Below are 12,923 nucleotides of genomic sequence, written 5' to 3' on the forward strand. Positions count from 1 at the left end.
GTTTAGGAAGATGTCACATCCACATCATGGACTCAAGTCCGGAGATCTATATTCTCAATATCGCGTACTGACAACACCTCAAGGCACCAAGTTCGCGAACAATCATCCGTCTATCGTTAGTGGAGTATTCTGAAAAGAGACCACGGTTGAAACATATCCCAGTGACACCTTGATTTCACTCCGGAATTGCGTTTCATTGATCGTTTGAATATAGACTCCGGTCATTCAAATATGGACTCGCTTCACATGGCTCCGTGATTGACTTTGCTTCGATTTTCATGGATCCGAAAAACGTCTCTATAGACGCAGATGACATGAGAAAACGCTTGCGAGCAATCATTAATCATGTTGTGAAGACTGAACGTGGTTCCTTCAGCCTGCGACCCGCTTCGTTACATCAGAAAATTCAAATTCATCAAAACGCACCGGCACGAGCTCAAAGAGGATAGGTGAACTGTTATGAAAACGATAATGAATCCGGACCTGACCCAAAACCAAATCGGGTCGAGTCAGGTCAGGTCGAAGTATTTCAAAGTATCACTATGTTATATCCTTGACAACAAACCAAACTTGACTCACAGAATTATGTACGGAAGCCGGCCGCTAGAGCGTTCGAACAGTGAGGGAAGGTAAAATAAATTCAAGTCTGTACTGACGCTAGCCCACCGCGAGGGTCGAACTCGCAGCCTTCAGATGCCCGCATAAGAGTCTGACGCTCTATCCGATTGAGCTAGGCGGGCAATATCGGGGGTTGTTCCCAAAGCATCATAATCGATAAGCGTTTGATTGCAAACAGTCCAGGATGCATCCAGTAGTCGGGTTTGTTTCCTGTGGAGTATTAACCGAGAGATCAGATCAAAATGTTATATAAAAAAATAAGGAGAGACGACTAGCCCGTAGGGTGGCTAGAAACTCACGGCTGGATCAGAGAAATCTTAATGATGGAGCCAGATCCAGGGGTTTTGGGGTTGCGCAAAGTGAACTGGATATCGGAGTGAGTGTCTGCGAGGTTGAATAACATGTGGGGTGAACCTCGCCGGACTGGGTGATAGACCCGACACGGGCCGGCTACTTCGGGCGCAGTTATAAGTTAAGCAATGGATACGCGGTCACGTGCGAGGAACCTGGCAGGTTCCAGGTATTCCAAGAAGTCCGTGAGTCGTGATTGAGTCGTGACTTGGATCGGATTCTCGCTTGGACCGCTGGCAGGGGTGAGAGGTCATGATAAAAAACACTTCAGTTTGAAACCGACACATGTGCGGACCAGTGATGTTTTCTCAGTCGGACCTCAGTCGGACCTCAGTGGCGTCTATGATACGAGGATAACTTATTTCTCCAACTTTGACATATACAATCCATAATAACAGACGAGTCAATAATCTATTAATCTATTTCTCTCCGTCTCTATGCTCAACGTCTTCTCAGTGGCCTAAGCCTCAAAATTACTGGACAGTCCACTTGGTGCCGGAAAGTCGTCCCTGGCTCAAAGGCGCCAGCTTCTGGAACGCGGCTGGCGAAAGATCAATTCCACCACTACCGCATCCCGGGCAACGGTCAACAATCGTCACAGTGACCGACTTGCCTCCAAAAGTAACTACGGCCGTCTTTCCGCAGATCGGGTTGCTTGGATGGAAAAAAATGAGGACGAAAAGAGTAACTTTGCGTTGGAGGATGGTACTCACTTGTTGGGATTGGCTGTGTGACCAGGAAAGGTGTCAAATACAGGAGAGGCGACGGCGGCAACCAGTTCGTTGGCGTTGTTGGTGCGTCCACAAGAACCCAAACCAGGAGTGTAGAAAGTGGCTGAACAGGAAAGGTCAAGTACTGTTTAATCGACGAGTGAGTCTATAAAACGTGCTACATACCATCACCGATATGGGTTGGTCCAATTTGGGCTTCAGCAGCTGCTTCAGGAGTGGGAGATGCTTGGGTGGCAACAGTCAAAGAAGCGACGATGAGAGCGAAAGCTTTGGTTGAGAAGAACATGTTTAGTAAGAGTATGAGTTGGGATTCGAGTGCAAGACAGTAGCTTGAGAATAAAGCTAGGGAATTCGCTCGATTTTATAGGCTTGGGAACGACCAGAAGCGCCAGTAATAGAAGAGACAAAGGATCGAGACATCGCTGGCTATGGTACTATGTGCTGGTTATTTCCCGTTGGCTTAGTGCGCAAAACAACGGCAAATTCGGGTTGCAGCAAGCGGTACAACGGTATCCCATGTTGTCCTAGTGAACAACCTCGATAGTGACATGGTAAGTGTCCTCGGGGATATCTGATATGCAGGCAGTGGTGATTCGTACTTTAGGTCCGAGAATCCGAAAGTTTCACATTATCGAGTGCAGCGAGCTGGCATTCGAGCAATTTTTAGGTCGATATGGCCCAACCGCGCAGTTGTTAGTGATTGCTGAGTTAATAAGCTAGGACATAGCTATTAGTGAGGTCAGCGAGACAGGAATGGATGAGATGTCCTTCCTCCAGCGCCTCCCCTTTAGCAGCAGCAGCAGTGCCCCTCAGCAAGCCACGAAAACCATATCGGTGAGCCGAATCGTTCGGTGTCAAGGATGAAATGGAAATGACTCTTTACAATTCGTTGATTGCATCAGCTAAACACGGACCTCGACAGTCCTATATTAGAGGTAAGAAACAATCACGAAGTCTAGGAAACGGCATACCATGTCAGAGAGTGCTCTTAACCCGTTGTGATGATTAAACCTGTTGAACAAAAGAACAGTGGTAGTACGAGCGTCAGCCCATAGCTCGAGGGATGGGGAATCATTAATCATTAATCAAGCCAAGCTCCGTTCATAACGGAAAGCGTGCGCGTGAGGTTTCGCAGTCTTTTTGTTCAACGTAACCCTCATTCCAAAATCCAGATGAGTACCGTAGAAACGAGAAGTGAATGACACCTGATTGAGAAGAGATCGTGGTTTGCGAAGGAGGTCATTGAAGGGCCTCGAGCACCTAGATCTCGAGCGACGATGACAGTTTCACAACTGTATCAGGTGTCTGAAGTAGTTGTTGCCTTGAGTATTCTTGAGATTGAATCATCCGAATAGGCCGCAAACATTCATTCTCTAGAACTCTATCTGGAAGCCTACAATAAGTTTTGGTAAGTGGAATGAATTAACGCAATGGACATTACTTCAAGGACCCATGTCCGTCGGGTATACACAATCTGAATGTGCAGAGCGTCTACTTTGCAATAAAAATGTTGATTGCCCAGTCCGTGATCAATCTTCCAACTATCACGGTTGCACCGGATGAGAGATTGACGAGAGGTGGTTCTTCTCCAATCCACAACTCTCTCGCCAGAATACATCCCCAAGGGGAAAAAAAACCCTCCGCAATATTCCTATTCCCGCAGAGCGGTATTTATGCCAAATGCAGGTCGAGTTGAGTGTCTGTTTCCCGTTAAGATGCGTTCTCATGCGTCCGAGTGACTGTAATCAGGTTTCAAAGAATCAATTCATGCCGTTTCGGTATGTTTCAACTACCGACTCATTGTGCGCCCACCCGAATCCATATAACTGAAAGTTGCCCATTGAAGCATACAGGAGAGTTCGTAGCGCGGACGTGGATAGAAAGAGGAATGTGAAGTCAAATTGATGGCGGTGGAGAAAAGTAAAGTCCAGACGTTCCGAATTTCCGCGTCAACGCACCGAAAAGTAGGACGAGCCTAGTTGAGAATATATCGGTTCGAAGCGCACATAATCAAACTAAGGTTCAATTACGTATTGAACTGTATGCTTACGGATTAATTAATTAATAACACTGAGCTTGAACTGGTTCGGCGGAATTGCGGTTGAACCAGCTTAGAAGTAAAAGAAATAATTTGTTAAAGCAGTGCAGGATTCGAACCCACGACAGCAGGAATGATATCACTTATCTCTCTATTTATAGCATATAGGGCACGTACATATATAGAAGGCTTAACTACTACACCAGCAGGCCATCGATAGACTGTGGATACGCGGTATTATAAGGGAATTTCTAAGTGTTTCAAAATTACTTGCAGCAAGAATTCTTGCTCCATTTCTGTTATTATTGGACTAGAGAAATTCAACCTGAAGTTCGAACCATACAGAAGAACCAAATATGTTAAAACATAATGAGCTAGAGATAACCGAGTTCAACAAGGTTGAACTGGTGGCCGAGTTGAACTATGCTATGAGTTCAACCGGCCGGCAGTTCGTGGTTCATTGTTTGGTTCAACTCGACCAGTTCAACCGTGTGCGCTAAGTTGTCTGTATACATGTTTTTTTTTTTCTGTGGAGCGTTGTCAGATGACAGAGGCGAGCATAGCTGCCAGCAGCTGGGCTGACCGAAGTCGGTGCTCGATCCTCCTAATAGGTTGCAAGGGATTGAAATCTTGTTGAAATTTAGAACCACTGGGAACATCTCAGCATCAGCTGAGGCTGTCTAGCACGCAAAGCGGCTTCAAGCTCTTAGCTGACGCTTCTTCGATGTTACCCCACAGTGTGCTCACCAAATCCCCAGTCCCCGTTTGTGCATTCACTGTGCGGAGATTTTCTAGAACACTTGATAGCGTATATATCTCAATGCTGTCTCTGCCACTTCTTTCCTGTGTATTACTCCATAAGCTTTCTTGTGAAGGTAAAGTTCCATGTTGTTGCGCCTTGAACCCTAAAACGGTACCGCCGAAGCCAAAACTTTGACATCTGCAATCATATTCAAATTGTATTCCTGCGTAATTGTAAGTCGTAACAGTCAATAATATTGTGCATTGACGGACGCACCTTGGGCATAATAAGTCCAACCCAACCCAAACCCAAACCCATCCTAACTCCCAGAAACCAACATATAATGGACAGAGGAAATCGGATTGATGATTCGCGATAAGAGGTACACGTTGGCGGTCGCGATCGAGGTAACTTATATTGCAAGTCGAATGTGTGAGAAAAAATTGTTTAAGTCCAAATTATAACGGAAATATATTTGGGATATGTCTGGAATACATAGACGCCAGCCATATTCTGGACATTAGAATATCGAGGAGGATGTAGGAGGCATGTCACGAGGATACGTGTATTCCGATGACATCCTGACCATCAGTACTCCGGTTTCACGCACTAGTCCTGTAGTTCAAAGTAGGTGTAATTACCTCGGGCAGACGTGTGAATGTGGCTGTACGAAACCTACTGGTAGGCAATTTACTATTTAGGCAAGTTACAATGACGCCGGGGCGCCAATCATCATTTGTATGTATATATTTACCTTCTTACCGAACAAGCTCAATGGTGAGCAAAACCGATAATATTTGGAGCTACATTGGGCCTACAGATAGATAAATAGATTATACGGCATGGTCCCGAAATTGGAACTGCCGGTACTGCTGATCCAAGGTACAAGTGACTCACCTGCGATGACCTTGCCAACTCTGGCAGAATGACAGGTATTGACCATGATGCTGTTTTATGAAAAGCCTTACTTAGCGACAGTGGACATACTTCTGGAATAACCAACGTATACATCGTCTCCCCTTCACTGCTCGTCGAATCGCCAGCTGCCTTGTTGGACATAACCATGGGCGTAAAGTCAATCTGTGGTTCGTCTAAGGCGTCTTCTCTTGCAAGTTCTGTGCTCAAGGTAGCTTCTTTTCCAGAAGGATAATGGAGAACAAGACTGAGGGAATGAAGCCTTCGGGAATGATCTGCTTGCACTTGAGAGCGGTTACCACTGCGGATAGTGGGTCGGCCATCGGAGAAGATGGGTGTGATAAATTGTCAATGATGAAGAAGGAGAGACAACAGAGCGTTGTCAGTGTTTAGGAGATCATAACGGGCACCGGCGCGCACGGGCCAGGCAAGTGACCTCATGAGAGGGGTAGCTTGCGTAGTAGAAGTTATGTGCTACATCGCTATCTATGTATACCAGAGTTCCGACTCTCAAGCACACGTCCTGATATCTTACCGGCAAGTCACTAGCGAGGAATTGATGCACATATATTCGTTCTACGAAAAGATACATCGATATTGTATTCTGAGGCATGACAGGTACTTTTGTCTTATATCATCACAAACTATACAGACAAAAGGAAACGAAAATAACCCCCAAGGGGACACAGCAAGGGGGCAAAAGCAGTGGCCGATAGCAAAACAACAATGACAGAACCATAGGAGACAAAGGCGCGTAAATCAGAGCAAGGGGGAGAAAAATAAAGCAGAAAACGTAATGTTAAGAATCGTGTGTGGAAATAACAAAAACGTGGTGAACATGACGCAGTGAGCAGTCATTATCCTTCTCGTCGTGAGCATCAGCGTGAAGAAACAAAAAACGTGGGAGGCCGTAGAGGAAATTTAAAGAAGGTGAACGTAACAAAAGCACTGAGGCATAGGGCATAGGAACGTAGATAGGAAGGCTGACCATCGAGCCCAACCTTCCCAACTGCAGAGCATAACCATTTGAAAGATGGACAAGAAGAGACGATCAAACTCGTACAGATTGAGGACGAGCAGGAGTTGGTCTTCCTCTTGGTCGAGGTCGACTCAATCGAAGGGTCTCGCCAGGTCTGTAATCAAAAACTGTCAGAAATCGACGAGAGCTCTAAATAAATGATAGAAACTCACGTCATCATGGTGCCAGAATTCTCCATGAGATCCGAGGACGATTTACCGGTACTTCTCTTAGACCAACCCAACGTTGTGCGTCTAGCCGCAGAGACTACACGAGGTCGCACCTTGTCCGAACGCAATATACGGGTTGAAAGAGTCCGAAGATTCGGCGTTGTTGTTCACAGCGGCAAGTACCTTCTTGAGTTTCAGGGAAGACGTCTTGGCATTCGCTGAAGAAATGTTTGTGTTGACCGATTTCAGCTGTAGCGGTGAATCCTCGAGCTTGGGTACACGGGCAGGAACAGGTGGAAGAGGTACTGCGGGAGGCGAATGGGAAAGATACTCTTGCGACATGGAAACCTTGCTTGTCCTCGCTTGAGGGTATGGCGAAGGTCTCGAAGAAGTACGTCGACGGCGAGGGCGAAGCTCTGAGGGCAATGGCCCATAGTTCTGCACAGAGTCTGCTAGCAACGCTTGCATACCAGCAGGATGCCGGGGTGGATCAAATGCTAGAGTGAAGAAGTCAGAACGCAACACATGGAAGGAGAGAAAAACAGCACTTACACTGCAACGCATAAAGCGAAAATGGTGTATCGCTCCAAACTCGTTGGCTCTCCTTGACCGTATGTTCCGCTTCGTGTCGTAACTTGTTGTAACGCCGTAAAGAAGCGACACGCGATTCGTCGTGCCAGAAGGAGTCAGTTGAGTGAATGGAGGCCGCATCTGGGTCCACAACACATACCGGCTGGATTGCGGTAGGGCTGTTCTTCGACATGCTCACAGAGTGATCGGGTGAGGATTCGCTCCAGAGCTCTTCCTCGATTGTCTCGTATACGGACGAGCGGGATGCTCTCGCTTGAGATATACGTCGACGATGGCCTTGTCCTCGAGCACGAGCTCTAGTCCTAGGGCGGATAGCAGCCGGATGACTAGTGTTGGAGAGGATCCTGTTGAGTTGCTCGATATCGATGCTGGACTGGGAGCCTTCAGACGCAGACGAACCATCTGCGGATGACAATGGAGGGGTTTCGGCACCACTTGAAATCGAAGTACAGGTGCTGGAGCGTGAGCGTGAAGTGGGCGCAGGTTTTGAAAAGACTGGCAGGGAACCAACTGTCAAACCGAAATTAGAGAAATAAGGCTGCTAGAATTCGTCTGAGAAAACTTACGAGAGAATGAAAGGTCCTCTCCATCCGCCATCAAGGCACCCTCTTCCAAACTCTGTCTTTCATATACCCCTCTCTTCGCCCGAATCATACACTCGCCTCCGACCTTAGACGAAGAAGTGGAAGCGATCGAGGGCTGGGTCTTCACATGGCCAGGTTCCTTTTCGTTAACCTGAGTTCCCGGAGGTTGCTTCCGTTTGCCAACGCGAACGCATGGAGAGGCTTGTATGACGGAACCAACAGAACAACGGCGAACATGCCCGCCACCAAGCATCTATGAATACCGAGTTAGGGTCGGGTATAGTAGTTAATGGAAAGTTACATACACTGATCATGGTGTCATCCTCCCTCATGGAAGCGTGATTGCTCTGCATGCTTAGTGAGGACAACGGCCGATAATGCGTAGTAGGCATCAACTGATGAGAGCCCGAGTCATCATAGCCAAACACGGAGTCCGAAGAAATGCTGCTCCTGTTGCCAGTTTGTTCAAACAACGAATCCTCAACAGTAGCGGATTGCTGATCATCGTCGAGAATGGAGTCGTAATCATAAGTAGTCCGATTCCCAAACTGTTCACCCATTGTACTTTCTGGAGAAGCCGAGATAGATGTGAGTGGTGCGCCATAGTCAGGCATGTCAAACATCTTGTCGCCGATACCAGGTCTGCCCAATTGCACAACGGATAAACGACTGCTGTCGACGGAGTCGGCTGATGCACCTCGGCGATGACGCACCCAAGACGTACGTGCGTTTGCGCCATGCATGCCAAAGGATGAGTTGATGCTAGCACTAGATTCGTTCCGTCTGTGCGCACTACGGTTGTAAAGACTGATAGGGGGACCTTGGGAAACTACGGACATGTTGGATTCCTGGCGACGATGACCACGAGCATTTGGAGGAGCAATGGGATTGAAGTAGAAGCTAGAGGCATCGCTTTCGATGCGCCTTCGTCGATAAGATGGATGACGCATGAATGAAAATGTGTCGTCTACGCTCATGGAGATAGATGACATATCCTCAGAGGAAGGCCTCTCTCGCAAGCTTGGCAATCCGTAGTCGAATGGATCAGGAACCCCGTTGTTGAGAACGAAACCATACGAGGAGACGGAAGCGAAGCTGACAGTGGATTCCTGTCATGCATGAACGTTCCGCCTAGTATTGGTAGTGCTCGGAGGATAGAAAGCTGGCCGATAGTCATGGAACTCGAATCCGCGCCTGACCTCCTCGAAGGAATCAAACCCAATGAAGCTCATACCTGATTCGTGGCGAGAATGACGGTACTGGATGGTCGATTGGACATTACCCCTCGCTCGAACCCTGATACTAGAGTCGGAATTCACTCGTGGTCGGGGAACGTTCTGACGATTAGGAACTTCCGTTGCTTTCTCCAAGATTGACTTGAGAACTGAGTCGTCCACTTCTGCGGAGGAGGAATCGGAGAGAGTGCGAACACGAGATAGGGGAGGAATTATATCAGACAATGTCATGGGTGATTTCTCCTTCTCGGGGGAAGTCTTCGATACCATTCTCCCAAACTTGAAAGCTTTGTTCAATTGACCATCTGATGGGCGGGAACTTGACGACGAAGTTGAGCTCTTCAAGGGTTTCGGCAGCTCAATGCAGATATCGGTGCCAGGCGTGATATCATGGCTCGGAAGGCTATCTGTACCCGGTAACAGTGTTGGCTCCTTGCAATCAAGGAGCTGTGAGATGGAGGTCGCCTTGAGATGGAGGGAGGTGCTTTGAGAACTGACACTAGCTTGGACATCAGTTGAAGACACTAAAAGATCTGTTTTATCTTCAAAGCTAACAGAAACATTTTCGGGCACTGATTGTGTACCCAGGGAGCGAAACACATAAGAAATGAAATGAATGTTGAAATGATAAAAAGAATGTACCCAACCACACTGACCTAATCCAACTGCGTCTTCAGGAGATGGATGTCTTACATGTCGAGGTCTTGGTGATTCGCTCGAGCCTTGACCCTTGAAACAGACCTGTATATGAGTTCAGAGGTCGCGAAAGAAATGCGAATGGCATCCGACGGTGTTCCCGGGGTTTGCCCTCAACGCGACTTTCCGACGTCCAGTTTTGACCGGGACGGGTCAATCCTTCGCTCCACGAGCTTTCAGAGGCAAAGCGAACAATTTGACATGATTACCCAAACCTGGCGTAGACCAGAAACCAATCATCGCCTACATCCCATTGCCGACTTTGTGTCTGCGCAGAAGCAGTTACTAAGCCTTGAACCACGGAGAGGCCGGACACGTTCAAGGGTTTATTGGCATTGGACCATTACAGTCCATACGAGTTATCTAGAAAGATCATACCGGCAATGCGTCGTTATAGTCCGGATGGGTATCTACAAGATTGAACGTGTTGAACTACAGGCAAGGCGAACCGTTTATTTGTCTTCTAAGATCGGGGCTCGATGTAAAAAGGATTCTGGCCTAGGATGAGGTATTGCCTTCTTCAGTTCCTTCACGAGTGTCTCCAAAACCGGTTACATGTACAGTAGGATCGCGGAAGCAAGGCCGCTCAGCGTATCTAGTGAGACTAAGTTCAGATTATAAGGGGAAGATAACAGAAAGACGAACCGATTGAAGGGAAACCTTTTCTCCTCCATTTCCCGGAACAGCATGACTTGATCTCCAAGAATTTTTCCATCCGGAATATTGACAAGCATTGGAATGCCGCATAGCTTGTATTTGGTCTCGCAGTCAGCCCGGAGAGCTTCATACATTGCTTCTTGCTTTTTTGCATACGCAATATGCCCACATATAACGCTGGTGCAAGCTAAGGTCTTCCAGTAGTCCCGTTTCTCGGAGAAATATCGTATAGAGTTTCCGAAGCAGCTATGCTTGAACTCGAGCTCTTCACGGACCCGCTCGTAGTCCGCCTCAGCCCGAAAGTATTGAACTTGGTCAGCTTTAAGCAATAGTCAGACGTTTAACCTAACGCCGTGTCGTTATATTACTGACAAGTGTCTTCCCATTGCTGGATCTCCACTAGCGACATCCTCTTTAACTTTCCTGGCGTCCAGATCCATCCGTCATTGCGTGCCCGTTGCTGGCTTTCGATTGTGGACTCTTCGACGTCCTTGTAATGCTGTTTCTTGGCCGACGGTTTCTTGCTGTCGCCAGTCCTCTGTGGCACCGAGTCCGTAGTTTGGGGTCGCGCTGAAATGTGGAAATGTCACTGCCATGCATTTAAGAAACGTGAAGGAAGTCACGTTGAGCTCTGGACATCCGCGTGCCTAGTAGAGACATTAACACAAGATTTCAGACTCTGTTAGGAGATAACTCACCGAAGTGAAATTCAGTGCTGCAACTTGGTTCGTCCTCCGAATTCAGTTGTAATTGACCCAACTCCATTTGCACTCCCAACTCAGCATCGTCAACTCGAGAGACTCCAATGTTTTTCCAAAGCGTGCCTTCTTCAATCCGTGACGAACCAGGTAGGCGACGCTGCTCGGTGGACTTTCGGAATGTGTCTTCGACTCTGAGCCTGGGCCATTCATCCTCGTCAAGGGCTCCCAACTTGCGCAATGTCCCCCGCAAAAATTCGTAGTCTTGGATATGCCCGTCCCGCTTTGACTGCAAACTGTGGATCTGGTTCGTAGACCGAGTATTGGCAGCCTGACCACGGTCATGCTTGGATTTCCGATCGCGGGCAGCAGTGAGGACACGCACATCCCTTCTTAAAACGCGGACTATGTCAAAGAGCCTGCCTTTGACAAGCCTGACCTGTCGACTAGCAAGAGGCATTAGCTTGAATTGAAGTCGTTCCTCCTCATCAAAGTCGCACGGCATGCACAGAATCTCCTCTTCTGGATGACAAGGAAGGCCCAGGGTATACTGCAAAGCAGCATCCGGGGAAATGATCTTCCCCTGCTCCTTTCGAAAGGCTCCCAGACGCAGGGCGAGCTTGTTTCTACGCTTGAGGAGTTCCTTGGTATCAGGTAAGCCTTCAGACTGGTTACGGATATGTCGCCTCAAGTGTTCTCTATATGTTTGTTGAGATTGATTTGTGTGATCGCGAAACAAGCACACTGACTGAGTCAACATAAGATCCGTGCCGTCTTCGAGATATCTAGCTGCTACGCTCATCCTTTGTTTCCCGGAGGGGGTTTCAATTTCCTCAGAGGCGACTCGCAGTTGGGCAGCAAGTGACTCCAGCGTTGGTGCTAAGAATATGCGTATCAATGGAGTAAGCGGATAGTTAAGGGGGAATTACCTACCCTTCACATCGTTGTCGTGCATGTAAACCGATTTGACAGACAATTTTTTCGTACTATCCACTCGGGGCGATCTGTCCATCGTAGACCACTGTACTGCCTTCATCCCATGGATTTCGCAGAGTCCGAGCAGGTGGTCTCGGTTTTTCACGTATCGAATTTTGAGGTCACCAATTTCATTGTACAGTTGCCGTCCTAATGGGCTAGGTAATGAACCAGAGTACTGTAAACCCCAAACTGAACTGACCTATCCCAACAGTCTTCCTCCAATTCCAGGATCCAATACACAGGTTCAGTGTGTCCTCGCGTCGACCTAAGCTCATCTGTCGTACTGAAGGACCAATTCCGTTTAGGAAGCCCCAAATCTGCTCTGCCGTTTCACCCTTGAACTCCCCGACACCTTCCTTATAGACATAGAGATACAGAGGCTCACAACTGGCAGTGTGATTGCGGCAGTGACAAACAGGTATCACCCAGCGCATTTGTTTAGTAAGCGGAGGCAAGAGTTGGGTGTAATTTTGTCCATCGTTCCACTATTTTCTTGCAATAGGAACACATGGAGTCATAGCTGACCACAATCTGCCCCACCTTTTTGGTTAGGTTGGGGGGGAGCGTCTGTCTGATTCCTCTACTGAGACATTCATCAACACATACCCATCTAGCAATGACATAAGCGGGTTTTCAGAGGAGCTACCATACCAGAACAGACTTGCCTCTCGCCGCACTTCAAATTTACAGAGGATCGCACGAATACATGGCAGCATTGACAATTCACGATCCCGCTGATGTCCATACCCTTGAATTTGACTTTATTCTGTTTGTTGATGGAATTGAGTGCCCGCAAATGGATTTCTAGCATGGTAGGATGCGGAAATTTAGTGTGTAAAAGAAAAGACGTAGGACAATTGAACAACACGTACTTCAGTCGATGACACCTCCTCAAAACCAC

General features: G+C 47.7%; 2 protein-coding genes across 2 annotated transcripts; both read right to left on the bottom strand.

Annotated features, from left to right (window-relative positions):
• Positions 1-689: 689 nt before the first annotated feature.
• Positions 690-1,021, bottom strand: E1B28_008228 (uncharacterized protein; the record flags this gene model as incomplete). The annotated part of the gene is made up of 2 exons (XM_043153011.1): positions 690-828; positions 918-1,021. The coding sequence occupies 2 exons, from the start codon at positions 1,019-1,021 to the stop codon at positions 690-692; spliced, it is 243 nt and encodes an 80-aa protein (XP_043008294.1).
• A 421-nt stretch (positions 1,022-1,442) lies between these two features.
• Positions 1,443-1,986, bottom strand: E1B28_008229 (uncharacterized protein; the record flags this gene model as incomplete). Its single annotated transcript, XM_043153012.1, has 3 exons — positions 1,443-1,623; positions 1,683-1,803; positions 1,866-1,986. The coding sequence occupies 3 exons, from the start codon at positions 1,984-1,986 to the stop codon at positions 1,443-1,445; spliced, it is 423 nt and encodes a 140-aa protein (XP_043008295.1).
• Between the last annotated feature and the right edge of the window lie 10,937 nt (positions 1,987-12,923).

The sequence above is a fragment of the Marasmius oreades genome, chromosome 5 (assembly GCF_018924745.1).
Source record: "Marasmius oreades isolate 03SP1 chromosome 5, whole genome shotgun sequence".
NCBI classification, from domain to species: Eukaryota; Fungi; Basidiomycota; class Agaricomycetes; order Agaricales; family Marasmiaceae; genus Marasmius; species Marasmius oreades.